Raw genomic sequence first — 26,110 nt, 5'->3', positions numbered from 1 at the left:
AATTACGTTACAACATTGTGGTGGTTTCTGCCATACATCAACACGAATCAGCCACAGGTGCACATGTGTCCCCCATCCGGAACCCCCTCCCTCCTCCCTCCTCACCCGGTCCCCCTGGGTTGTTCCAGAGCACTGGCTTTGAGTGTCCTGCTTCATGCATCAAACTTGGACTGGTCATCTGTTTTACATATCGTAATATACATGTTTCGATGCTATTCTCTCAAATCATCCTACCCTCGCCTTCCCCCACATAGTCAAAAACTCTCTATTCTTTACATCTGTGTCTCTTTTGCTGCCTTTCATATAGGATTGTCGTTAGCATCTTTACAAGTTTCATATATATGTGTTAATATACTCTACTGGTGTTTCTCTTTCTGGCTTACTTCACTGTGTATAATAGGCTCCAGTTTCATCCACCTCATTGGAACTGACTGGAAGGTGTTCTTTTTTTGGCTGAGTGACACCGTTGTGTGCGTGCACCACAGCCTGTCCATCCATCCGTCTGCCGGTGGGCATCCAGGCTGTCTCCTTGCCCGACCATTGTAAACAGTGCTGCAGCGAGCACCGGGGTGTATGTGTCTCTTTCAATTCTTGTTTCCTCGGGGTGTGTGCAGTGTGTATTTCCTCAGTTGTATGGGAGTTCTATTTCCAGTTTTTTAAGGAATCTCCACCTTGTTCTCCATAGTGGCTATCCCAGTTTGCATTCCCACCAACAGTGTAAAGGGTTCCCTTTCCTCCACATCCTCTCCAGCCTTTATTATCTGTAGACCTTTTGATGACGACCATTCTGACCAGCGTGAGATGATCCTTCATTGTGGTTTTGATTTGCATTTTTCTAATAATGAGCAATGTTGGGCATCTTTCATGTGTTTGTTAGCCATCTGTATGTCTTCTTTGGAGAAATGCGTGTTTAGTTCTTTGGCCCACATTCTGATTGGGTTGTTTGTTTTTCTGGTATTGAGCTGCTTGTATATTTTGGAGTTTAATTCTTTGTTAGTTGTTTCAGTTGCTATTATTTTCTCCCATTCTGAAGGCTGCCTTTTCACCTTGCTTATAGTTTCCTTTGTTGTGCATAAATTTTTAAGTTTAATTAGGTTCCATTTGTTTATTTTTGTTTTTATTTTCCATTACTCTGGGAGGTGGGTCATAGAGCATCCTGCTGTGATTTATGTCAGTGAGTGTTCTGCCTATATTTTCCTCTTAAGAGTTTTATAGTTTCTGGTCTTATATTTAGATCTTTAACCCATTTTGAGTTTTTGTATATGGCGTTAGAAAATTTTTAGTTTCATTCTTTTACACGTGATTGACCAGTTTTCCCAGCACCACTTGTCAAAGAGGTTGTCGTTTCTCCACTGTCTATTTTTGCCTCCTTTGTCAAAGATGAGGTGTCCATAACAGCGTGGATTGATCTCTGGGCGTCCTTATTTTGTTTCGTTGGTCTGCATTTCTCTTTGTGCCAGTACCATGCTGTCTTGATGACAGTAGCATTGTCGTACAGTCTGAAGTCAGAAAGCTTGATTCCTCCAGTTCCGTTCTTTCTCAAGGTTACTTTGGCTATTTGAAGTTTTTTGTGTTTCCATACAAATTGTGAAATTATTTGTTCTAGTTCTGTGAAAAATACCATTGGTAGCTTGATAGGGATTGCATTGAATCTATAGATTGCTTTGGGTAGGATACAATTTTCACTATATTGATTCTTCCGATCCACGAACATGCTACATTTCCCCGTCTATTTGTGTCCTCTTTTATTTCTTTCATCAGTGTTTTATAGTTTTCTATATATAGGTCTTTTGTTTCTTTAGGTAAATTTATTCCTAAGTATTTTATTCTTTTCATTTCAGTGGCGAATGGGATTGTTTCCTTAATTTCTCTTTCTGTTTTTTCATTGTTGGTGTATAAGAATGCAAGGGATTTCTGTGTATTAATTTTATAACCTGCAACTTCAGTATATTCGTTGATTAGCTCTAGTAATTTTCTGGTGGTGTCTTTAGGGTTTTCTATGTAGAGGATCATGTCATCTGCAAACAGTTCTACTTCTGCTTTTCCAATCTGGATTTCTTTTCTTTCTTTTTCTTCTCTGATTGCTGTGGCTACAACTTCCAAAATTATGTTGCATAGTAGTGGTAAGAGTGGGCAGCCTTGCCTTATTCCTGATTTTAGAGGAAATGCTTTCAATTTTTTGCCATTGAGGGTAATGTTTGCTGTGGGTTTGTCATATATGGCTTTTATTATGTTGAGGTATGGTCCTTCTGTGCCTGGTTTCTGTAGAGTTTTTATCATAAATGGGTGTTGAATTTTGTCAAAGGCTTTCTCTGCATCTATTGAGATAATCATATGGTTTTTATCTTTCAGTTTGTTAATATGCTGTATCACTTTGATTGATTTGTGAATACTGAAGAATCCTTGCATCCCTGGAATAAAGCCCACTTGGTGTATTTTTAAATTAATGAGATAGGAACATTTCTTTTCCTACTTGGCTTTGACCTCTGATTTTGTACAACAAAATACTGATTTCTATTTTAAATGAATAAATACCACAATTACGTTCATAGCATCTTGAAATAAGCACCAGCAAAAGGCTGATGGATGATGCTACCTAGGACAGTCTCTGTGGAGGAGATGCTCTTTCAGTTTTCTGAGGCTGAGGACATATTTTAATGTTAAAAGTAAAATAAAATTGCATTCACAGATTGATCTTGCATATTTTCCTGTTAACCTCACTCTTAGATTTCTTGAATCACAAGGGACAGGCAGGCAGGCACCAGTGACCCCTGGTTCTCCAGAGTTAATCAGCAGCATGAGATTGAGGCCTGCACCCAGCAGTTAGAAATTACACTTGGCAGTAACAGCTATAATTTTGCAAATTTGTGGAAGGCTGGGGTTGGCTCCTAAAAAATGGGTGTTGATAGTGACATCTAGCGGGTCTTAAGGAGATGAAGTTCTGTGACCTATGAAGTGTGTGATTAATTGTCAGCACTGTCTGAGGAGCCAGCTCTGTCTTTGCCGAGCGCGTTCTAAAGCATGCAGGTGTGTTCTCGGTAGTCCGGGTGGGTGGATGCGACATACGAGACCCTCGGGAGCACCAAAACTTACTTTTTCTTCCTTTAGACAGAAGACCCAACCATGGAGCGACCCTACACATTTAAGGACTTTCTCCTCCGGCCAAGAAGGTGAGGCTTTTAGGCTGCAAGTCATTCTTTATGCTTTGGCCTTGGTTTTCTCTGAGGAAGATTTCAACATATTAACTGATTACGTCTGTTTAAAGCATCATAAATACGAAGTGTCAAACCAAGTCACATCCTTTGTAACAAATTTTTCTTCCATCATGCAGTCATAAATCTCGGGTTAAGGGATTTTTGCGATTGAAAATGGCCTACATGCCCAAAAACGGGGGCCAAGATGAAGAGAACAGTGAGCAGCGGGATGAGATGGAGGTAAGCTAGGCACTCCTGGCCGTGGTTTGTTTTCCTTCCCTAAGAGCATGTGGATATTTTACATGAAGGTTTTATAATTTAAGGAACTAAATGTTTATAAATATGAAGGAACTTAAATGTGTTCATGAGTCTGCATCTTCCACGGATCTACCAATGTGTTTGCTTTTACCAAAAAAAAAAAAAAAAAAGTTAAGCTTTTCATTTTACCTTATAACACTAATCATTGAAGAGGTGCCTTTTTATGAACTGCTCTAACCCCTGTTCTATTAACAGCCCCACCACTGTGTGAAATTCTCCCCCACATATTTAATTTTCTTATTTCTTTGGACTTTCAGTGCTTAGTAAATTCCCTGTAGCACTTGGAATTGCTTCAAAGTGGGTGAATGATGTAGAGGCTGTTCCAAGTCTCTCACTTGCTTGGCCTGCAGGTGAGCGCATGCATTAGAAACGCTCTCCTCTAGATAGGCCATTCCGCAGTTAGCTGTTCAGGGGAAGTTTCTTTTGTTCCCTCTTGGCAATTTAAAATAGAAAACACCACCTTTTAACTTTGCTGTCACACAGGTCTACCGTGGGTCCTATCGGACCTTCGCAGCACAGGCTCCAGACGGTGCTGCTTCATTAGACACATTCTCGTGTTGTTCCAAGAATGTCTGTTCACGAGACCTCTCTGTGGCCTATTCGCACATCTGTTTGCAGCTGTTGCATATACATGGTGTGCGAATAATGCATTATGGGCAAGTAACTGCACCCGCCCCCCCAGACCCAGAGGTCATATTTCCAAGCACTATTTCATGTGCAGGCTTCATCTGTCTCTGGGAGAAGGACTGAAGTGGGTGGTAGGTAGTCTTGACTGTTAAGATTTCATAAGCATATCCACACATTTTTATCTCGAATCCAAGGAATTTTTTTTTAACACTCCTCCAGCCTTCCAACTGTGAATTAGTTAATTTTCCAGTGACTTTACTAGGGGATGTCAGGAAGGAATACTTAATGCCGAAAATATGTGTTGCAAAAAGTACCTCTGACTCGGGGACTGTGAAGGCTGCTGACACGGCGGCAGCAGGTGGGGAATGGCCAAGTAGGAAGAGGCAGCTTCCAGGCTGTTCTTGGCCGCCGTGCGTGCTCGTCCTCCCTAGAGGGGCATCAGGGAGCTCCCCCTCCTCCAGGGGCCACCTTCCCGTGGTCCTCCCTGGGGAGCGAGAGCACCCCAGGCCTCCTGGTGGCCCGCCCATGGCATCTGCAAGAACGCACGTGCTGTGAGGCTCCTCTTCCCAGCTCCCTCCTACCTTCCGGAGGTGTTGAAAGGAGGACAGCTGTAGCATGACCCATATGACCGGCATGGCTTTGTACAGCCCCAGAGGCCATCAGGTCAAAATAACAAACACGAACTATGAAAGAGCATAATGGGACTTGGGTAACGTGAGGGGCTGCTTGGATCCCCGTCCATGTCACGACCCTCACCACCGTCCTTGGGGAGGGCAGTGCAGTTCGTTGGCCATGGCTCAGAGCATTTTTGTGACTCTCTTCGAATTGACATTTTTTCCGCCTTGTTTTGAGAATTGCTTGAAACATGGCGCACGAAGCCACTGCCGGAGCCCACGGGAGCCAGGACGCAGGGCACGGATGCCCTGGAACCAGCGAACCAGCCTGACGCCCCTCCCTCTCTTCTGCCCCACAGCCCGGGTGGGAAGTCGTTGACTCCAATGACTCGGCTTCTCAGCACCAGGAGGAGCTGCCCCCGCCTCCGCTGCCCCCCGGGTGGGAAGAAAAGGTGGACAACCTGGGCCGCACGTACTACGTGAACCACAACAACCGGACCACCCAGTGGCACCGGCCCAGCCTCATGTGAGTGCCGACCATGGTCTCGAGCACGTCCCCACGCTCTGCAGACAGGTGCCCACACAGCAGCTCTGTGGGACAAAGCTGGGAGGCACGTCTTCCTCCAGTGGAAGCCCGTGATTGTGCATTGCGGCGGGAATCCTCTTGGTGTAGTTAGAGGGTGTGAGAACCTACCAAAACCTATCAGGTTATAAAGAAGCTCTGGCCTCCATATCATGGTCTCCTGCTGTGAATATGCACTAATTTATTTTGCATGTCATCTTTATGTAGATTTATGAGATGTAAAACCAAGGTCATTTTTCTTAGGTTTAGCTTAATGCATGGTGATTACATCTCTGCTCCCTTCTTCAGTTTCAGCAAACATACTGACTGTACCATTTCCTCTTTAACTTTTGGAGTTTTATTCCATAATTATTTGATTTAGAAACCCTCTCAAAACTTTTTTTTTTTCCTTTTTGAGAAATTTATAGATCACCCCTGTGATATCATTAGAAGCAGGTGGGAGGGTTGCTAACTCACAGTTTGTAATACTCCTCGTTCTAGTCCCTTGCCAGCCTCAGGGACACAGTGAATTGATTATTATTTTTTTCACTGGACAATTTTTGGCTTAATAATAGCAAACACTAATTAAACCTCATGACTGTAAAAAAGGATTTGAAGCAGCTTGTTTTTAAATGATAGTATAGAGCAAGACCTAAAACTATTAATATACAATAAAAGACAAAAACAAGTACTAAAAATGTAAAAGGAAAAGGCTATCCTAAAAAAGGTGAGCTCCCCGGCAGACAAGACAAGGAAGTAATTATCAGTAAATTGTATAATTTTCAGTATACAGGCAAGTATATCAGGTGAGATAATTTTCTCTTTAACCCAGACTCTGAAGGAAATTTGCTGATGATGGTTTTTGAACAAGTGTTAGCGAAGTGATGGATGGTGTTGTCAATAACCCTTTTGTCTTTAGAAATGGCAATGGTAGTCTGCATAAGACTAGGGGGTGGGAAGGGTTGCCAAGAAGTCTAGTCTAGGTGGTGTTTGATTTAGAGGAAAAGCTTGCAGAACCCGCAACAGTGAAGGCCAGTCCTTCCTAAGCCCCTGAGTGGGTTCTCGTTAATGTCAGGCACCCGTGGTCAGCTTTGGATCACCCAGCATGAGCACCAGCTCATTGCTGCCGGGACAGCATAGTATCCCAACATCCAGATGATGTCAAACTCTTCTTTGTAATAATTTTTTCCATATAGAAATATAAATGGAAATGGTTTCGTTGGGTTTTTAATTAATTTGTTTTTACTATTTCCCTTTAATCAATGACCAAAGCTGTTAAAACTGTTTTAAGTCATTTGACTATTCTAGTTATTTGTAGTTTAAGAAAAAAAGTAACCACCTTGGACTTGGTTACATGTAGTGATCAAGATTCTTGGTAGCAACACCCTGAGCAAAGTACCTTTATCTACCTTTGTTAAAGATCAGTATCTGAAAATAACACTTTATGGGGACCCTAGTGTCATGTGATCTCTGTAAAAAAGAAAAAAGTGACCACTAGGAGCTCACAGAGACTAGTAACCAAGATATATAGAGAGAAATGTTTACTGTCATGAATAATTATGCAAACCAAAGTCTCTGGGGGGTAAGTGGGAACAGTTTTTACTTTCTCTGCCTCAGAGAGTGGTGAAACTAATGGAGAAATCCCTAAGGAACACTTCATACGTTTTTTTAAACACACCACCTTCAGTATCCTGTAGAACTGAACCAAAACAGAAGCTGTAACTTATGTAAATGCTGGCTCCTCAGGAGTCCAGAAACAAATTGGGAAACTGTGGTTCTTCCAAGTTCAGGTTCATGTGTAGTTTAGGGAGATGTCAGTGACGTGATGGTCTGCACAGCTGGCTCACCAGAAGGGACATTTGCAGAGCTCTGGGTCCAACTTACCGGCTGCCTCTTTCCCATCAGGAACGACGTCTAGAAAGCAAGAGAAAACGCAGATGAGGGAAAAGGGTCGGTTTCCATGATAACCTCCTGTTGAACCATTTGAGAATTTGAGGTTCTTTGTCCTTAACTTGATTTGGCTTGACCAGAGCCCTCAAGCCCTCCAGATGATTTTAAAGTGCTGTTTTAATTGAAAAATGATTTTTTTTTTCATAAATCAGTTTTCACAGAATCCTACAAGCATTCCAGGGATGGGGGCGGGGGCGGGTATTAGCAAGTGTCTTTATTCAAAGGCTATATCTGACCTGAGGAAGTCAGATAATGAAGTGATGGTTGCATTTTACAGAGAATGGTGGCCCTCTTGGGGAGTCTCAGTGCTTACCGTTTGCTTACCCAGACTTCAGGCCCTACCAAGTCCTCCTCAGCACCCCGGTGCCCTCAGACTGTTCTCACAGGGTTCTGCCCTCCCTGCCTCTTGCCGCCCACGGTCATCAACACAGAGCCTCTGACCATGCAGGCTGCCCTTGAGGACTTTCTCTCCTGAGCCCTGTGGGTCTGCTGCCTCTCAGTCCCCTCCAAAAACACAAAACCAGAATGTGCCTCTCCCCCCAGCAACCTTCAGATGCCAGCCTCCTGTCCCTTCCTCTGGGAGAGCCAGGCCTCTTCTGTCCCAGTCTGTCTGAAAGCTAGACGCTTTCCCAAGAGGACACAGAGCACATAATTCTCTTACTGCCTGTGTGAGCAGGGACTGTGGTTTCCTCTTCACAGATCAACCCCTAGCACCTGACACAAAGTAGGAGCTTTTAACTGAATGAGTGACTGCAGATGAGTCGTTTCTGAAAGTGGGTATAGACGCGTGGTTTAGTGAACTGTCAGGTACTGGATGCAGAGATTAGGACAGAAGGTGACCACGGAACACTCCCCCAGGCCTCTCAGGTCAGATGGTGGCTTTTTAAAACACCTTTAATTTTAGATTTGTCCTTGTCCTATTTAAATGTAAACTATAAACTTTTTACTGTTAAAAGCAGAAGTTCAAAAACATGATGAAGGAATCGTATTAAGACTATAAATGAAGATGAACTTGTGAAACACTCATTTTAACTCTTTTTAGTACTTCTTTCTAAACCACTTTACTTCTCCCATCTTAGCAATCATTTAATCATCTCTTGATGACTCAGGTTATCATTTGTCACTGACAGTCACTGATAGGATGTAAATGATCCGATACACTGATCTTAACTGGCACTGAATTTGATAAATGTATGGTTTTTCTTGTCTTTATTAATTTGTATATTTCCTGTGACAGTCAAATGAAAAATATATATGTGAAATTAATGAATGAAGAAAATTGAAAGAGCCACTCCTTAAGTTTTTTTTCCCTGCCCCCAGTAAAATCATGTTTCTGTTTTGTCAGCTCAGACCTATTTTTAAATGTTCATTTTCCCATTAGTGACCATTTAAACTTCCTGTCAGTTTCATCAACCCTCTCATTCAATTGCTTAATTAAGGGCCAAAGGCCTCCCTTGTATGAATATTTTCATTTCGTCACTAAAGACCATAAAAAAGCCCAGACTTGGAATTTCAGAATCAGAGGTGTCTTTCTTCTTTATGCTTTTTAGTTGTTTCTAGTTCACACTGATTACTAATTATTTGAGCATGTTGGATAAGGAGGATTAACATAATTGATTTTAAACACCCCTTAAAAAAAAAAAAAGCCTTTTTAGAATAATAGAATTTTATATACTTCTCAGAGAGAAAATGCAGATACAGTAATATTAAACCTTATTCTCCTCAATGTCTCCGAAATCCCTGTAACAATTCAAGTGTTACAACCCAGAACACGCATGTGCTGTTGACTGACAACTGATATTTCAAGTGAAGATATAAAATTTTCATAAAACTTTTATATATAGTGCTTTTAAATAAAGCCATTATAAAGTGAAATTGAATTGAATATCCTGTAAAAATCACTGTAGCCATGTAAAATCCTAAAGATAATATTATGTTCTCGAACATATCTAAGAGAGTGTTATTTTTTTATCATTCTGTTTTGATAGTTTCATAAATTAGTATACTTGTGTGTCCCTTGATTTTAATTAGCTTCTTTGTGGCCTTAATTATGTCATTTTTTTCAGATATAGTTTAATACAGCTATAAAATATGCAAAATAGGTATTTCTGAGAGGTTTTAAGAATTTATGTATCGGTTGTGTACACACAGCAAAATGTCATTTAGATCTTTATTAAGAGTTATTGATTTAATATAGATTAAATAGAAGCCAACCTCTTACTGTCATTTTACCAGTAAAGCTAAAACTTGTGAAGATTTTTGGTGGAACTATTCAGACTCTTAGAAGCTGGTGATAAAGAGTCACCTATTTATTTGCAAATAGTGCTGCTTATCGCAGGCTGTTCACTATTACAGGGCCCAGTAGGCTCTTTTGGGGGAATAGCATGTCTGAGACTGCATTAGAATGTCTTAAAACCTGTGTTTTAAGGAGAATCTATAATGAGGGCCTTTGATTAATACTGGATTTCAGTTAATCTGAAATAATGTTTTCAGCTACTGTGAAATATTAATTTGCAACATCATGGTGTCTTATTGAAAGAGTCTGTAAGCGTTTTCTCTGAAAAACATTTTGACATTTAAACCTCTACTTTAAAAGCCTCCAAGTAATATTTCTCCCAAAGGAGAATTGCCTGTAATTTACTGCAGAAGTTTTAAAGATGGAATCAGTGCTTTTCAAATCCTAAATTAAGAGTTACATGACAAAAAAAAAAAGACTATGAAGTTACAGTGTTCTTCAGATCCTAGTTGATTTGGGAGGTAATTGCCTGATGTTTGTGTGAATTTTAAAATAGAGTTTAATGGGAGTTTAAAAGTGAGTTTAAAAAGTGTCATGATTGTGAGGTTCTGTCAAGATGAAACCCGCAGTGGCTGAAAAAGTTCATGTTGAATCCGGAACGTGTCCTCCAGACCCCAGCTTTGAATTTACACTGTACTTACTGGTTGATTGCTGATGACCAAAAGTTGGGGCCTTGTCATTGCTGGACTCCTTGAGGGGTCGCCACTGGCCACGAGGGTGAGCTCGCCTGTCATTCTCCTTCAGAAAGCCTCGCTTCTCATGGGGCAGCTGGATGGAGGACTTTGATTTCTCATCTTTCTTAAACACCATAAAGTACATGCTACAGTATATCCCTGAAAGATACTCAAAAATACTGTGGCAGAGGCATTTAAAAACTGTGTTTATTTCAATGAAGCCGACCTGGAAGTATACTCCAGCCAAGAGATGTTGGCAGGTTCTCCTTTGAGTGGCCAGCTGATTCTCAGGGTTGAATGGGAGAGCACTGACGCTGTGTTCCATGTCGGGCCCTGGGTGAGTGTCGGGCTTGGGTTGAAGGGCCAGGTATCAACACCGGTTCTCTGTCTCGCCCCCTCGCTCCATGTGCGCCCAGGGACGTGTCGTCCGAGTCCGACAGCAACATCCGGCAGATCAACCAGGAGGCCGCGCATCGCCGCTTCCGCTCGCGCAGACATATCAGCGAGGACCTGGAGCCGGAGCCCAGCGAGGGAGGGGAGGGCCCCGAGGTGCGGCCCCGCCTGCTCACTCCCTGCAGACCCCCGCCTGCTTACCCCCCGACAGCACCCCCTGTCCGCGGGCTCCAGGGCGGGGCGGGCCCCGAGGTGTGGCCCCGCCTTCTCACTCCCTGCAGACCCCCGCCTGCTTACCCCCCGACAGCACCCCCTGTCCGCGGGCTCCAGGGCGGGGCGGGCCGCGAGGTGCGGCCCCGCCTGCTCACCCCTATAGCACCCCCTGTCTGTGGGCTCCCGGTGTTGTCTCAGTAAAGGCTGTCTGAAGGAAAAGAGCACAGTCGGCTAGTTAGTTGAGGACCATTGGGGTATTTACTAACTTAGAAAGGGCTTCTAGAGGCCATCTTCGAGCACGCATAATTTACATCACTACGAAAGTGCATGACATTTTTTAGCACTTAATTAATCTTAATGTATTTTCACTTTATACTTTTATTTTTCCCCAGAGTCTAAACATATCTTATTAAACAGCAACATGGTAATCATCTTTGAGCAGTTGATGGAACCCTGCCCTGTAACTTCTTTGGGTACCAAATATAATTTTGAGTAGTTTTGACATGGTGAAATAGGTTATTACCAAGAAAATACAAATTGGGGTGAACATAAATGTTCATAAGTTCACCCTTAAATGCTTATGACAAATCTCTGGGGAAAATATGTCTAAATTGAACAACAAATTAGTAATTGCCGTAACTTCAGTACTGCCTTAACAACTCGGTTTACTTATTGGAAATCCATTCTTATGTTAGGCAGATCATTCACAAAATGTTCCAGTGATCAAAACTGGAAAAGCAAAATGAATGATGCCGTATTAAATTCACGAAAAGTTACTTGATACCAGTGCTTACTAACAGTTTATAGCATCTCTGCTATTTTCATTGTGAATCCTCAATGGTTAGAGTAAAAGAAAATTCATGAAAATGGTAAATTCCTGAGGATATTTTTTAACCTGTGCAGGTAGTATCGAGTCTAGAAGCAAGCCACTGCTCAGAGAGGTGCTGTTACAAACGGGTTGAGAGCACAGCCCCTTGAGCCAGGCCTGCTTGGATCACTGTCCCCTGGCACCAGTTACTCCCTCGGCCTCAGTTTCCTCATCTGTTAATCAGGCTAGGAGCCTTATCTTCCTTAAGGATGCTGGGAAGACCGAGTGCCTCCTTAGCACTCAGTAAATGTGAACGATAGTTAGGATGGTTATTACCATGGCGGGGACAAGAGGGTCCCTCGTTCCAGCACTCACCACAGCGTCTCTTCCCCGGCAGCCTTGGGAGACCATTTCAGAGGAAGTGAACATGAGCGGAGACTCGCTCAGCCTGGCGCTGCCCCCGCCACCAGCCTCGCCCGTGTCCCGGACGAGCCCCCAGGAGCTGTCCGAGGAGCTGAGCAGAAGGCTGCAGGTCACTCCCGACTCCAACGGCGAGCAGTTTGGGTCTTTGATTGTAAGTCATGGTCTTGTTTGAGAAGTTGAGCGAATGTATTTATCATTTTTTGTTGTTGTCACTTTTCAGAGAATCTTGTTTGTGAATAATGACCAAGGTCTCCTAGCCCCCAAATAATTCTGACATTTTCCAAGTTCCTTCTTCCATGGGAGAAGCAAAACTATACCAAACATAGCCCAAGCAGGTGAAGCGCTTTCTTGATTCATAGATAACTCGTCTATGACTTCTGTATTATTAAACAATAATCTCATAGAATTTCTTTTCCCAGCAAAAGATTCCTGAAACAGTACCTTCATCACAAGTTGGTATTTCGCAGTGGGACCTGAGAGCCATTGGGCCTCCACATTGATCTCATACATCATACTCTGCGTGCTTTATCATTCTCATTTCACAGGTGAAGGCATGATGGTTAAGTGATCCATCCAAGACAGGTTAGGATGGGAGACAGAAGACATCTTGTAAGTCCCAGAGAGAGGCTGTGAAATTGTGACACGGCCACTAGAGTAGCATTTGAACTTGAGTTCTCAGCTGTCAAGCAGATTCGTTCTAGACACTTGAGGTGGGGCCAAGCCCCATTGAGAGTCAGCAGAATCAGCCATGAAGACCTGTGTTTGACAACACAAAACTGCAGGAAAAGCCCATAGAAAATTCTTGCTTGCACATAAAATTGAGAAGCAGCGCAGTCTCAGTGTTTCTCGAGAAGCTGAGCCAGCAGATTCACTGCAGTAAAGGATGGTAGTCCCTCAGCTGAAAATGGCGTCCTAGAAGAAGAATCTTCATTACAGCCACATCACGTGTAAATGAACAGGAGGGCTGCATAAAATGTAAAAGTTAGTAGGTACTCACTAGACTGTCACTCCTTCAGCTGTGTGTTTTTATTTTAAAAGATACCATTGGCCCCATCAGGAGTTACAGGGACTACTCAGTTAATGTGCTTTTGTATTAAAATTCTATGAGTATCTTTCACAAAGAGAAATAACTCTGAGATGTAAATGTAGTACTAAAGGGACAGGGGGAAACAAAGAGTTTGCATACATGGGGTATTTGAACTGATAAAACTGTTGCTGTGGAAACAGCATAAGCATGGAAGTCATGTATTTAAAACCTTGTAAAAGGGAATAAGTGCTGCCAGAACCATAACAATGGTATCCCTTTAGTCTACCAAGTGAAAACCATCATTTCAGTTACTTGTAATAGGGAACTTCTTCATTCTAGGTTCATAAAATATCTTTAAGATGGAAGTATAAGTGACAGAATTATTTTGTGTTGAGTCCAGTTCAACTATTAAGTATTTAGGAAAGAGGAGATTCGTCTCCAGTTTTGCTTGTCAGAATCACTCTGTATTCAAGGACAACAGCATGAACTTTTACTAAAGAACGAATCCTTCATGCTAACCATGTGGAAAGACTTGAAAAGCCTCCCATTTACCACCAGAGCCTGTCTTGGACCTTACCCCGTTTTCCTCACTGGGAAATATTAAAAGTGAGGAGATGCGGCAGACTTGTCCCATGTGCAGACCTGTTGCTCATTTGACCCCTGACTTGTGTGTGTGACCTGCTGCTGATCTGTTAGTCTGTTTTTTGTAAAGCCATATAGACCTATGCAAATAAGTGAGAGGAACATATTATACATTATGCTCTAGATTGTTTTTTAGCTTAACCTCACCTATTTTCCTTCATTCCTGTTCTGAACAACTTCATCTCCATTCAGAAGCTGAAAGTATTAATACCTAGCCCTTCAGAAGAAGCCTAAGATTATATGTGAGTTCCCCTAGAAATAGAATCCAATGGCTTCTTTGTCAGTGATAAGAATAGTCAATAAATGTTTAATAACTATTAGGTTAGTATCGTTTCCTTTATTCCTGTTCCACTGGAATTTACCCAGAGGTTGCTTCTCAAAGCTTCTTTTTCCATCAATGGAGCAGCATTACCTGTGGCATCCCCTTTCATGTTTTGGCCTCTTATTTTTGGCTGTTATGCTCGAGACACTTGAGAATGACAATGAAAGATACTTGATGACTTAAAGGATTATGTTCATTACTCCAAAAATATGGTGTTTCATTGAATTACCTTCTAATATTAAAGAGCAGTCAGTAGGCTTGGGCGGTCAGGTTTTTAACCAGGGAAGCTTGTTTCTCGGCGTGTGTGTTCCTGATGCTCTGTGCGCTTTCCTCCTGCAGCAGCGAGAGCCGTCCTCCCGGCTGAGGTCCTGCAGTGTCACTGATGCAGTTGCGGAGCAGGCTCATCTCCCGCCGGTAACCCACACTCGTTTCCAGCCACCAGTTGGCTCTCTCGGCTTTTATTTAAAATCATCTGAGCTACCAAGGAAGAGTTTTTCCTGTGCAAAATCTACTTACCATACACATGAGACATTAAAATGTCCTAGCAGATTGCCCAAGGAGAGTGGATTTCCAATACAGAGAGTGGTCACTGCCACCAAAGTCTCTGAAATGCTAAAAACTCCGTTGCTTTGCTTTTCCATCCAAGTGAATGCCAATTCTGATATGCCTACTTGATCTAAACATTAGCAGTTCCTTTTTTAAAAACTTAATTTGGTCCCCAAAGCTGTATTCAAGTGACCTGTATCTCCTGAACATAGGAAAAACTCTTCTGGGTGGGCAGAAAGGAGCCCTTTCCATTACTAACAGGCTTAATAACTCTTAACCCACTGAGCTTCTGTAGCTTCTCTTTAAAGACAGCTCCCTTGACTCAAGACCTGGCTATAATTTGTTTCCACTTTCCCACTAGTTTTCATAGCTAGCAGCAAATATGGACATGTAAAGGGTGTTAATAATTATATAGGACTTAAAATGAATGTTCTGATTGGGAGGCAGACCAGAATTGCCTGGAGAGGTATTAGTATACACGTTAAAAATAAATTTTATGTAAATTTGTTTCTTGTTTTGGAGGAAAAAATGTTATGTGATTTTAGCATGCTCAACTTAATGTTTGACCTTGACCAATTTTTATTATTATGACAAATCCTTGATCATCATTAGCACTAATACTTATTGCATCTGAAATTGAAGGGAAAGAAAGATTGCACTTAACAGTTTTTGCAATCATGGCATCTTCCCTGTTGTATACATTTCTGCTCAACTTCACAGGATGTGTTTTGCCTAGATTTTAAGTCTTTTATGTTTACAGAATGAATTAATAAATACCTTAGTCAACTGATGAACAGATTAGATTCAGTTGTGGCCTACATGGAAAGGGCTGGTAGGTCAGAAGCTTGACAAGAGTATCCTTTTTGGGATGCAGCGCAGGCCTCCCCCCAAAACGGAACAATCAGCTGTGGTGGGCCAGTGGGATCCTCTTCAGATGATTCTGTGATTGTCCTTGATGAATTAATGGCGCTTTCTTTCCTTTTCAAAAATCACTGTCAGTTGTATCGGCCAAAAGAGCCATTGATTCTTCCCTCTTTCTTTGTGTCTGTGAAACTGTGAACTCACTGATCACCAGCGGCCTCTTGAATTTTGAGTTTGGCAGATTCTTTAAATTAGCAGATTTAAGAATCTGCTAATTGTTTAACAGTGGGGGCACGATTGTGGTGCTTTCTTTATTTTTTCATAAGATATCTCACATTGTTGAGGTTGTCAGTTCATTGTTTACCCAGATCAGGGCTGCAACCTGAGCCTTCTCTGGATGGGCGGGTGATCCTGTACCTCTTTTCCTTCTGGTCATCAGTGGTTGCTCCACTTTGTTCGGCCCTGGTGGATTGCCGAGATTCTGATTCATGTCACCTGCCTTGCTAGCTGCACCAGCTCTGATCCCTGATTCAGTAAGCAGTGGGCGGCCTCCCAGAATGCATTTCACTGATGTAAATTATCATTTAACAGCCCAGTGCCCCAGCTGGGAGAGCACGTTCATCAACTGTCACCGGTGGTGAGGCGCCAACGGTAATGACAACCTCGTTCAGACATTCTTGGCAAAACTGTGGGTCGGTTTTAATATTTGGGTAACAGTAAACATACAGTTTTTTCTCTTTGTTTTGATAAGAGCAGCTTCTGATGTGCCACGGAGCTGCACATTTCTTATTTTAATAAAACCTCACTTTCACATTCCTTGAAGGTACTGGGTAAAACAAAATGATTTTTAGTCCCATGTAGTTCTAAGAGCTGTCAAGCTTTAAGTTTTAATCTGAACCTTTTAGAGTCTGTTTCTGCCTTTTAGTGTTTGTACTCCTGATAAGTTTCCCCCATGTGTTTAGAAGACATGGGTAAAATATTTTGGTTGGAGGAAAATCAAGGAGGCCCCAGAGATTGCACACACTTGTACATGTGAATTTTCAGTGATGCATTCCCAGTGCCGCATTTCAAAGGCTGACTCAGATGTTCTGTATCACGAGCAGGAACCAGTGACCTTTCTCTGTTGCCAGGGCCCCCAACTCACAGGTTCAAAGGTATGAACAATGGATATTCAGGAGGAGAATATATGAATATAATTCAGGAGGAGAGAGAAAGTATAATTAAGAAATTGAAAGGATCTAGGAAAAAACGGTGCTTTTAAGCCAAATGCTTTTAAGCCAGGTGTACTCTTCATTTTAAATAATCCCTGCTATTCATGCTTGTGGGTAGCGCATGACTGTGTGCTTCGCCAGTTTTCTCCTTGATCCCTAAACACAGGCTACCTTATAGTTTAAGGTTGGTGCTGCTGTGGCTGTTAGAAGAATTTTCCTTGTTGTTTCACCTTTGTATGTTTGTTATAGCTGCTTATTACTCGAGAACACCTTTAAATACATACACGATTGCTGATTTTCTGCAGGGTATTGATTTAAAGGAGCAATCTAGTTACATTGTTAGAATTGACAGCTCAGCGTGGTACCCTGGAAAATTGAAGTGGCAGTCAGCAAAAATCAGGCTAGTTTAAGGTGTCCAGCTGCAGTGATTGATGTGAAGAGCGCCTGTTGGGTGGGCCAGGCTCACCCTCCAGGAGAACTGAAGAAATTCCAGATGACCTAGAGAGCTTCCTATTGTGCACTAGTCATTTCCATGGGGGTAGAGCTGCGAGGTGGATGAGATCACTTCATGAAAAGGTTTTAACAGGAAGCGGGGCCAGTGAGCATCTACCCCGTCATGCGCTTCATTGGCCTCGGGACCTGCTGTGAGTGTCCTGATAGCTGATGGTGTCCAGTGACAGGATGGACTGAGCTAGGATCGTCCCGGGCCAGGCACCTGGCAGGGCAGGGTGACCCATCCAGTGGGGTCCTCGTGGCCCCGCTGCGACGCTTCTCGCCTGTGCTCTCCCCTCCCCCCAGCAGTGAGCTAAAAATAGCAGTTTGGTCTTTGTTTCTTATCTTTAAAGAGCGGGTAGATAAGTGTTTTATCTACTCAGGCTTTCTGCATACCTGGTGATCTTTTGGGTCAAGTAAGCCAACCTCCTTTGTGACTACATGAGAAACAGTCACGTCTGGGTTGTTTTTTTTCCCACCCTCACCAGCCCTTGTCACCAATAGCCTTTGCTTTTCCAATTCCGTCTCCTCCATGGATTTTCCCCTCTTTTATACCTCCTCCCTGTCCACCCCAACACCCAAGTGTGCCGTGTCAGCCTGGAGCAACCCTGGGACTCCCCACCCCTCCATCCTCTGTGCTCTCACAGATGTACCTGTGGGTGCATGCACACACACACAGGGGGAAAACGGAGAGCTCGTATACATATTACTTAATCGACTTGATACTCACTTGGGTCATTTCCCTGGGACATACTGGTTATTACGTAATACTGGTTACATTGTGATGCTGGGATGTGAACGCACCAGAGTACTGTGTCTCCCGCAAAGATGAGCCCTCGGCTGCCGCCCCTCGGCAGCTGCTCGTCCCGTGGCCTTACCCGTCCTGGCGTTGCTCTCTCTCCATGCAGGGCTTTCACGTCTCTGTTACAATCAGCACGCCCCAATTCTCACCTGCGGACCCACAGCTCTGACATGTGACAAGTGAATACACGGTGGTGTCACTGTCCAGCTGGCTGAGCCAGAGTCCACTCTGTGAGAGGAAGTGAAAAGGGATAGCACAGTTTGGGAGGGGTTGCTGTATATCCCCTTAATATTCCACTGAGGTTAGTGTGTGGCAGGGTTTGAGCAAATCTTGAGGATACGTGATAGCACCAAGCTGTTTATCATCTTTAAAAGCGTTTTGAAACTTTTACAGCTTCAGCATTATTGAGCGCTTCATTTTAATGAACTCAATGGAGCCACCCAGAAGCTGTGGTCAAATGGCTCCTTGACATTGTGAAAGACAATGGTAGATGCAGACGGAATGCTGTGAAATTCTGGATTCAGCTGACCAGCTGTGTTTCAGTTGTCTCCCCATTATTGTTTCTTGAGGTGGCACGGGATGCACGTGTGCAGGAGCAGTACAGATGCCTGCACACATGCACACACACAAATGCACACACACATGCACACGTGCATGCATGCACACATACTCCCACACACCACAGCGTGCACACACACAACGTACACACACGCGTGCACACACACCGCAGGAAAAGTCTGACGTTGGCTGCAGGCTGGGCCACTGCCACGGTCTCTTCATGGAAGCTGAGCCCCGCTTCTCCCCAGCTGCGGGAGGCGTTGCTTCGAGTCACAGATGGAGTTGTCTGCACAGGTTGTTCTTCAGGGCCATTTGGAAAGAAACCTATAAAGAACCATTTTAATAACACCATCTTGCATCAGTGGAACTAGATTATAGGTTGCCAAGTCATTTCTCCATAGAAGGTAGAATGCACCTTTGACTCAAATGCCGTGTTCTCTATGGCACTCCTACTTTTCCATAAACTGATTAGTTCTGTTAACTGTGGCTCTATGAAAGTAACCTGGTTGCTAGACGACTCTGCTGGAAGTCTCCCAGCCTTAGACCTCAGTCCTGAGAGATTATCCATGACACATCCCAGTTATTTTTGTTTATTAGCCTCCCCATAAACATCCTTTCCAGGGATACCATAACTGTAAAACTATCCTTAAGGTTTCCAGAATGGAGTTTTCCGAAGGCTTATCTAATTGCCTCTCCCCAAAAAATAACTCGAGGAGGAGGAAAGCAGCAAATTCCACTTGGTATTCCATTCAGCCAAAACACACTTGGTCCTCGTGTAAACAACAGTAGGTCAGGGCTTGATAGTGTGTATTAAGCCAAAAATACTAATTGGCCACTAACTTTTAGGTTGCAACTCAGGTTCCACCTTAGGTCAGCAGAGTCCATTGCCATACCGCCCAGATAAAAAGTAGCCTGGAAGTAGCTCCTTTATGTTGGTGCCACAGTGAGAGGAGGAGGGCAGAAAGAGCTTTCAGCCATAGACAGGTTCATCTGTCTTTAATACAGAAGGATCAAGCCTGCGTGCTGGTATTCCTTCCACTTTTGTTGTATCCCTGCACCTCAGTTCAGGATACTACGTTGTCAGAGTCTTGAAATTACCATTATGGGGCCTTGGGGACTTTATCTGGAATAATGTCAAGAAATAGTTGCTGAGATTTTAGCACAAAGTTGTCGTGCAGATACGCTTGCCCTGCTGGGTTAATGTGTTTTAGAAATAAGTATTAAGGCAGCCGCTTCATGGTCTCAGTTTTTGGTGTTCTGTGGTTTTTTTTTTTGGAATGTTCTGTTGAACTCATGAGGTGGAGTATTAAGCCTCTTTGCCTGCAGTCCCCAGATTCCACAGCAGCCTCCCTGATCATGCTTTTCAGTTTGAGGTCTCGCAGTGGACTGGGGGACCCTCTTTGCCAGGGGGCACTGTTGGTAGTGAACACGAAAGATGGGATGGACATGGGGAGAAGCCGGGCTGAGAGGTTAACATCATCAACCTCATCAAGAAAATACACCATATGTATGCCCGTGGCTGGTTCATGTTAATGTTTGGCAGAAGCCAACGGATTTCTGCAAAGCAATTATCCTTCAATTAAAAAGGTATATTTTAAACAAACAAACAAAAAGAAAATATACCTGGTGAAACATCTGGAGGTTCAGAAGATCCTAATTAGGGAAGATGGGCCCTAAAGGAAGTGGCTCCCTTTTGTAACCACACGTAAGAGATTACTCCTGAATTTAGGCCTCTTGTTTCTTTTACACTCTGTCAAGAGCCATGTCTGCCAAGGCTTCTTGTTCCTGAGCAGCACCCCTACCCCAGTTGCAGATCTTGTATGCAGCATCCGTACCTGCAGGACTTACTGGGCAGCACCGACCTCAAACATCCTTCTCTTGGCCTCCATGAGTCATGGAGACGTCCTGCTTTCCCAGTATCTCTCCACCCCGCCTGCATTTTCAGACTACTTCTTACAAGCCAAAAGCTCACAGGACTCCTTTAGCGATCTCCTTTGGCGTGTCCAAATCTAGTCCCTCAGTGCTGGACGTTCTCTCTCAGCCCGGAAGCTGCCTGCCTTCCATTCACCCTCTAAAGAAACAAATCCCACATGGGAAGATGGGGAAAAATATAGCCTCACCGTCAGGTTCCTTGGGAGTTCTGGCCTGCCTCCTCCTGGGTCGGGGGCAGCTGAGATGTTCTGGTCGGTCACTAGTGTAAAAGGGGGTCTCATAGAAAACAGACTCTATGTCTCACCCACTCCCCGACCCTGAAAGTTACATAGTATAAGGGCCCTAAGGTGTTGAAGAATTTAGGGATAAGCTAGGAGAACATTCCTGTGGCAGCTAGATTGAGGAAGAGATACTCAGAGCATCCCTCTCAGAGATGATAACGTTTGACAGTTTGAAACATCTTTTAAGCTCTACGTGGCTTGAAGTAAAATTTGGCAGCCAAACCAAACTGGCATCGTCTTCTCCTTCCATATGATCACACTGGCAGCAGCCCTCTACGTTGGAGGCTGCGTGGCCTGGAATTGGGTCCTGTGAGGTTTTGACCCTGTAGCTTGGGTGGGGGTTCATTTCACACTTGGTTTAAAGCTGTTGGAAACCTGTTGCTGTTTTCCGGACACTCATGTTTCCGGTACCACTAGAATTAACTCACTGTGTCTAGCAGAGCTAATCCTCGGGGTATGTATGACTTTATGAAGCTGATAAAAGCAAATGCAGGACACTCAGTAATGATGATTTCTTACACAAACAGCCATCAGTGGCCTATGTACACACCACGCCGGGCCTGCCCTCGGGCTGGGAAGAGAGGAAAGATGCTAAGGGACGCACATACTATGTCAATCATAACAATCGAACCACAACTTGGACTCGGCCTATCGTGCAGGTATGCGGTTTGCCCTGCAGCTTCCGTCACAGGCGCTCAGAAGCCAAGACGTCCTCGACCCCTGCGTTCCCGAGTTTTAGGTACCGTTCTGCGGAACCCATGTCAAAAGAAGATCTTTTCTTGCAAATGCATTACTTTAAACATAATATTTGCCTAAGAAAGAATTCAGTCCCTGACTCAGTCTCTCCCTAGAGGGTCCATTTTATAAAAAAAAAAAAAAATATATATATATATATATATATATGACCCGAAAGAGATTTTCAACGGAAGAGCCTGTTGATCCCAGCGGGTAGCGCCCCTCCAGCCCCCCTTTTCTCTGAGGCTGGTTTTTCTGCCGGCTTGTGATGCACTTACTTCCCTGGAGTGTGTTTCCCCATCCCTCGCCCGCCCCCGTTGCTCCTCCACGCTTCCCACAGGCGCCCTCCCGTGACGGCTGGCGCTGCTGTCACTGGTCCACACCCGCGCAGGGAGCGCCTCGCACGCCGCTAACTTGTGTTTGCCTCCAACGTAGCTCGCAGAAGACGGCGCGTCCGGATCCGCCACAAACAGTAACAACCACCTAATCGAGCCTCAGATCCGCCGGCCTCGTAGCCTCAGCTCGCCAACAGTAACTTTATCCGCCCCGCTGGAGGTGAGACGGCTACTCGGCTCCCCTGACCCCTCCTCACCCCCTCTTCTCTCTCCGCCGGGGGCGCGGGGCGGCCGCCCCCCTCTCTGGCCGTCGCTGTGTTCGTGGTGAGGGGTGTCCTCGTGCGGCCTCACTCCATGCTTCCCATCCCTGGACTCGCACTGATTCTCACTGTCACGGGGCCGCGGCCACGGCGAGCCTCTGCTGGACGTGGGCTCCTCTCTTCCGAACTCGCTCCATTCTTGTGTTCCACTCCTCACTGCCTGTTCCCTCATGAGACGCGCACAGCAGCTCTTTCCAATCCCAGTGCTTCCGCTGAGTTTACACACAGCTGTCGCTTCGATCATTCTTCCTTCCTCCCTACTGTAGGGTCTTCCATCGTGTGGGCCTCGTGTTTCTGACGCGTGTCTGCATCTCTGAGTCACCGCTGGGCATCCGCTTTGCGCCCTCCCGTTTGTGTGGTCTTAGCAACATCCCTTAATATCACAAAGGCCGGAGACCAAACCTTTGACGCTGTAAACGTGACGGGCATCTTAAAGATGGCTGCGGGCTGCCCTGTGCCCGGGTTTAGGAGGTTGATGAGTGGCAAGGGGAGATGCCTCCTCCAGGCTGCGATGTGGGTGTCCTGGTTAACAACTGTGCCATCCCAGGTGCTGGTCTCCATTGATAGAGCTTTATCTTTTTCTGCTCCAGAAATTGCCAGTCCGTCTCCATTAGACTGTGAGCTCATTAAGAGCAGGGCCACGTTTTTCTCCACCTTCTGTAAAATCCCCATCCATAATGGTTACTACCGAAAAGTATCTGGGGTTATGTACCGAGCAGCTATCAAAGGAGGGTGGTTATACTTACTTAATATTGTTGTGTATTGAACCAATAGGAAAACATCACAGTTAGATTGTTTTTTAAAGGAAGCAGATGACAGAAGCAGGTTTTTTTTAGGCGTTTCCCCCTGGTCCCATTTCAGAGAGAGGAACGTTCCCTGACCCCCGGGGACGTGTTGACCCCTCTGAACCAGCGCGTGACGAGAGTTCTAACACTCATTATTATTCCTTAGGGCGCCAAGGACTCACCCGTACGTCGGGCTGTGAAAGATACCCTTTCCAATCCACAGTCCCCACAGCCATCACCTTACAACTCCCCCAAACCACAACACAAAGTCACACAGAGCTTCCTGCCGCCCGGCTGGGAGATGAGGATAGCGCCCAACGGCCGGCCCTTCTTCATTGACCACAACACAAAGACCACGACGTGGGTAAGGCCGCTGCTTTGTCTAGCTCCACTTTCACCCCGAGGTCTGGCATCTGTCCCTGACTCGGTACCCATGGTGCTTGCTGAGAAATTTCCTGGCACTTTAGCATATCCCCTGAGGGCCTCCTGAGCCTTCGCCCCGACTCCTCATGTAGGGGCTGGTGGGAGTGGGTGATTTACAGGCACGGACTCACGGCCACCCTGGGTATTGATGCCTTTTCCTCGAGCACTCACGGGAAGCTCCAGTGTTGACCGTTTACCGTAGTTTGGGAAAAAAGGTAGTGCTCCATATTGCTGGAATTTTGATGTTGCTGCTTCCTGTCTTAGGATGCTGTAACTTTATTAGGAATTCCAATCTTTTTACAAAGAATTTTTCTGCGTCACCTTTTTTTTGCATCTGTGTTGCCATTACCCATCTTTATTTTTATTTGATGTGTCCTTTTAGTGTTTACAGTTTGCATCAGATAAGTATTTTACACTCCAGTGCTACATTACACTCTTCTAATCGTGGGTTAGGAGACTTGGTAAATTTGATACCTCTTTTTTGTGATCATCTTGTCGCAGTTTTTTTCCCTTAATAACAGTGTTCATCCTTGTACCCCTGAATCATGAAGGAGGGAGAGTATGTGTGTTTGTATTAACTTTGAGAAAAATGAGATTAATGAAAAGGACGTATGCGTATCTTTACATTCCTCTGTTCGCTCTTCTTTCTTCAGGGCAGTCAGTGGTGGCTCATTGAAGCTAGCATAGAGTTCTTTTTAAAGTTAGTGCTGTTTTTCTGCTGTTTCATCTCTAGGCCAGTAGCTAACCTGAAGTGGGTCCTCCGGTTTCTGACTGTTTCTGATGCTCCTGAAGGTTTGTTTTCCTTCCTGCCCTTATATCCCCAGCTGACTATCCAGGTGTGGAGCTGGGCTCGCTCTTTGTATGTACTGCACTGCTGTTTAGAACCGGTGATTACATGAAATCCAGTTGAGTTTTGGTGGTTGTCACTGGCCCTGGCTCTTTGGTCTTGGACCAAGAGTCAACACATGCTTTAAATTCCCACTTCTAGTGAAGACACCAAATATACCCAGTTGCTAGAACAGCAGTATCATGTGAAGGAAGAGACCTGGACCCAAGTGACCTGGACTGTCATTTACACTCTGCCCATGGCACGATGGTAATTCAGTCCCTTGAGAATTGGATTAGGTTCTCTCAGATCTCACGGATCATGGTACAGTGTGTCTTCACGAGGACATTCTTAGCACTCGGGGCAGGACTGTGCTTGTAACTGCAGGACATTTAACATCCTTGGCCCCTGCTGCCGAATCCTAACAGCCACTGCCCCCTTCCCCACCCATCATACTGAAAACCTCTGAAGCCCCCAGGCGTTCCCCAACACCCCTTGGTGAGAACCACTCCAATTTTGAAGTAAAGGAATAACCTGCAGAGAGAATTTAAAATTCAGATCTGGTAGCATTTGTTTGGTAAACTCATCACTACTTCTCAGACGTATAATAAATAACAGTTTCATCTGAAGATAAGATTACGGGTTTGTGGCAACAGGAGAGTAATAGCTAGGAAACTCCTTGGAAAATAGAGTGATAGAGATTGGTTTTAAAGTCTTTCTCCCCGCCCCGCCCCAGGGATGTAGAACCTGTAAGCAGTCCCGCTACTGAACCCATTTCTACTTGCTGCAGCGTTGCTGGGATTTCAGCTCCTCAGCCAGAAATGGGAGCTCCAGAAATAGGGGCTAAATATTGTAAGAGTAGATGGATTAGTATATGGAGCCACTGTGGCTTGCCAACATAAGCTATGATTTTAGTAATTTGAACTAGCTTAGTAATCAAATCCCCTAACCTTTTCTCAGCCTTTCACGCCACGACTGCAGTGTAATCGCGGCTCGGCAGGTTTCCTTTTAAATAGCACCCTCTTTATTTATTGCCTGCGTTGTTGCTGAATGAAACCCAGTGTGAATTTCCCATTGCCCCTTTCGACCAGATACTCGTGACTCACTGATTTTCAAATTTCAATTTGTTAAAACAATGTTTTGTCACGGCTGCTGTCATGAAAATCCTGAAGGTAGCAACAGAGAGTTCCACCAGCCGTCACCAGCCTTCCCCACTCAGCGCGGATGTCCTGACATGGCTGCGATATCCCTGCTAAACAAAGGCCCATCTGCAGCGCTGAGTGTGGAGCACACGCTCTGAATATGTGTTTATTCTGACAAAAGGCGGAGGGATGGGCAGAAACAGGAAGATAATTTTCGGCTTAAAACCTGTGTTGAGTTACTTTGGGGGTTGCTTTGTTTTTGTTTTTGTTTTTAAAGAGAGAACAGCTATTCTTAGATTTGAGCATTATCATAAAAGAAAGAAAAACTGGTCAGACAGGTTGAGAGGGATGAAAACGGACGTCTTCCCTCTGCACCCCGTGTGCTCTCGAGTCCTGCACGAACCAGAAGTTTCTCCTTTGTATACATTGATAGAGGAACCTTCCCTTTGCTTCTCCAGGCTGGTACTAGTGGTAAAGAACCCACCTGCCAATGCAGGAGATGCGGGTTCGATCGCTGGGTCGGGAAGATCCCCTGGAGAAGGAAATGGCAACTGGCCCCAGTATTCTTGCCTGGAGAATCCCATGGACTGAGGAGCCTGGTGGGCTACAGTCCACAGGGTCGCAGAGTCGGACACACACACGCGCACACACACACTCTTTGAGTCTATTTATAAAACATGGCCTCTTGCACTCACGAATCACGGAGGCAGGGTGCCAGCCTGCTGTCGGCAATCAAGTCAGATATGTCAAATGCGCATCTCTTAGTCCCCACCAGGGTGGGGGACTGTGGATCTCGGA

The 26,110-nt window shown here is 44.6% G+C and overlaps 1 protein-coding gene across 11 annotated transcripts in view; it reads left to right on the top strand.

Annotated features, from left to right (window-relative positions):
- The window catches only part of NEDD4L (NEDD4 like E3 ubiquitin protein ligase), a 379,669-nt gene that overhangs the window by 302,106 nt on the left and 51,453 nt on the right, over positions 1-26,110 (top strand). For 4 of the 11 annotated variants that reach the window (XM_025273167.3, XM_025273168.3, XM_006073363.4 and 1 more), the window contains 10 exons: positions 3,109-3,170; positions 3,332-3,434; positions 5,113-5,279; positions 10,652-10,784; positions 12,047-12,223; positions 14,403-14,477; positions 16,062-16,121; positions 21,274-21,405; positions 21,917-22,036; positions 23,088-23,285. In XM_025273167.3, the coding sequence (XP_025128952.1) occupies positions 3,109-3,170; positions 3,332-3,434; positions 5,113-5,279; positions 10,652-10,784; positions 12,047-12,223; positions 14,403-14,477; positions 16,062-16,121; positions 21,274-21,405; positions 21,917-22,036; positions 23,088-23,285 (1,227 nt within the window). The remainder of the gene's footprint in view (positions 1-3,108; positions 3,171-3,331; positions 3,435-5,112; positions 5,280-10,651; positions 10,785-12,046; positions 12,224-14,402; positions 14,478-16,061; positions 16,122-21,273; positions 21,406-21,916; positions 22,037-23,087; positions 23,286-26,110) is intronic. The other 7 variants (XM_025273169.3, XM_006073365.4, XM_006073366.4 and 4 more) reach the window with 5 other exon arrangements.

The sequence above is a fragment of the Bubalus bubalis genome, chromosome 22, assembly GCF_019923935.1.
Source record: "Bubalus bubalis isolate 160015118507 breed Murrah chromosome 22, NDDB_SH_1, whole genome shotgun sequence".
Lineage (NCBI taxonomy): Eukaryota > Metazoa > Chordata > Mammalia > Artiodactyla > Bovidae > Bubalus > Bubalus bubalis.
Note: the sequence above shows the minus strand (reverse complement) of the source record. Positions and strands in the feature narration are given on the sequence as shown.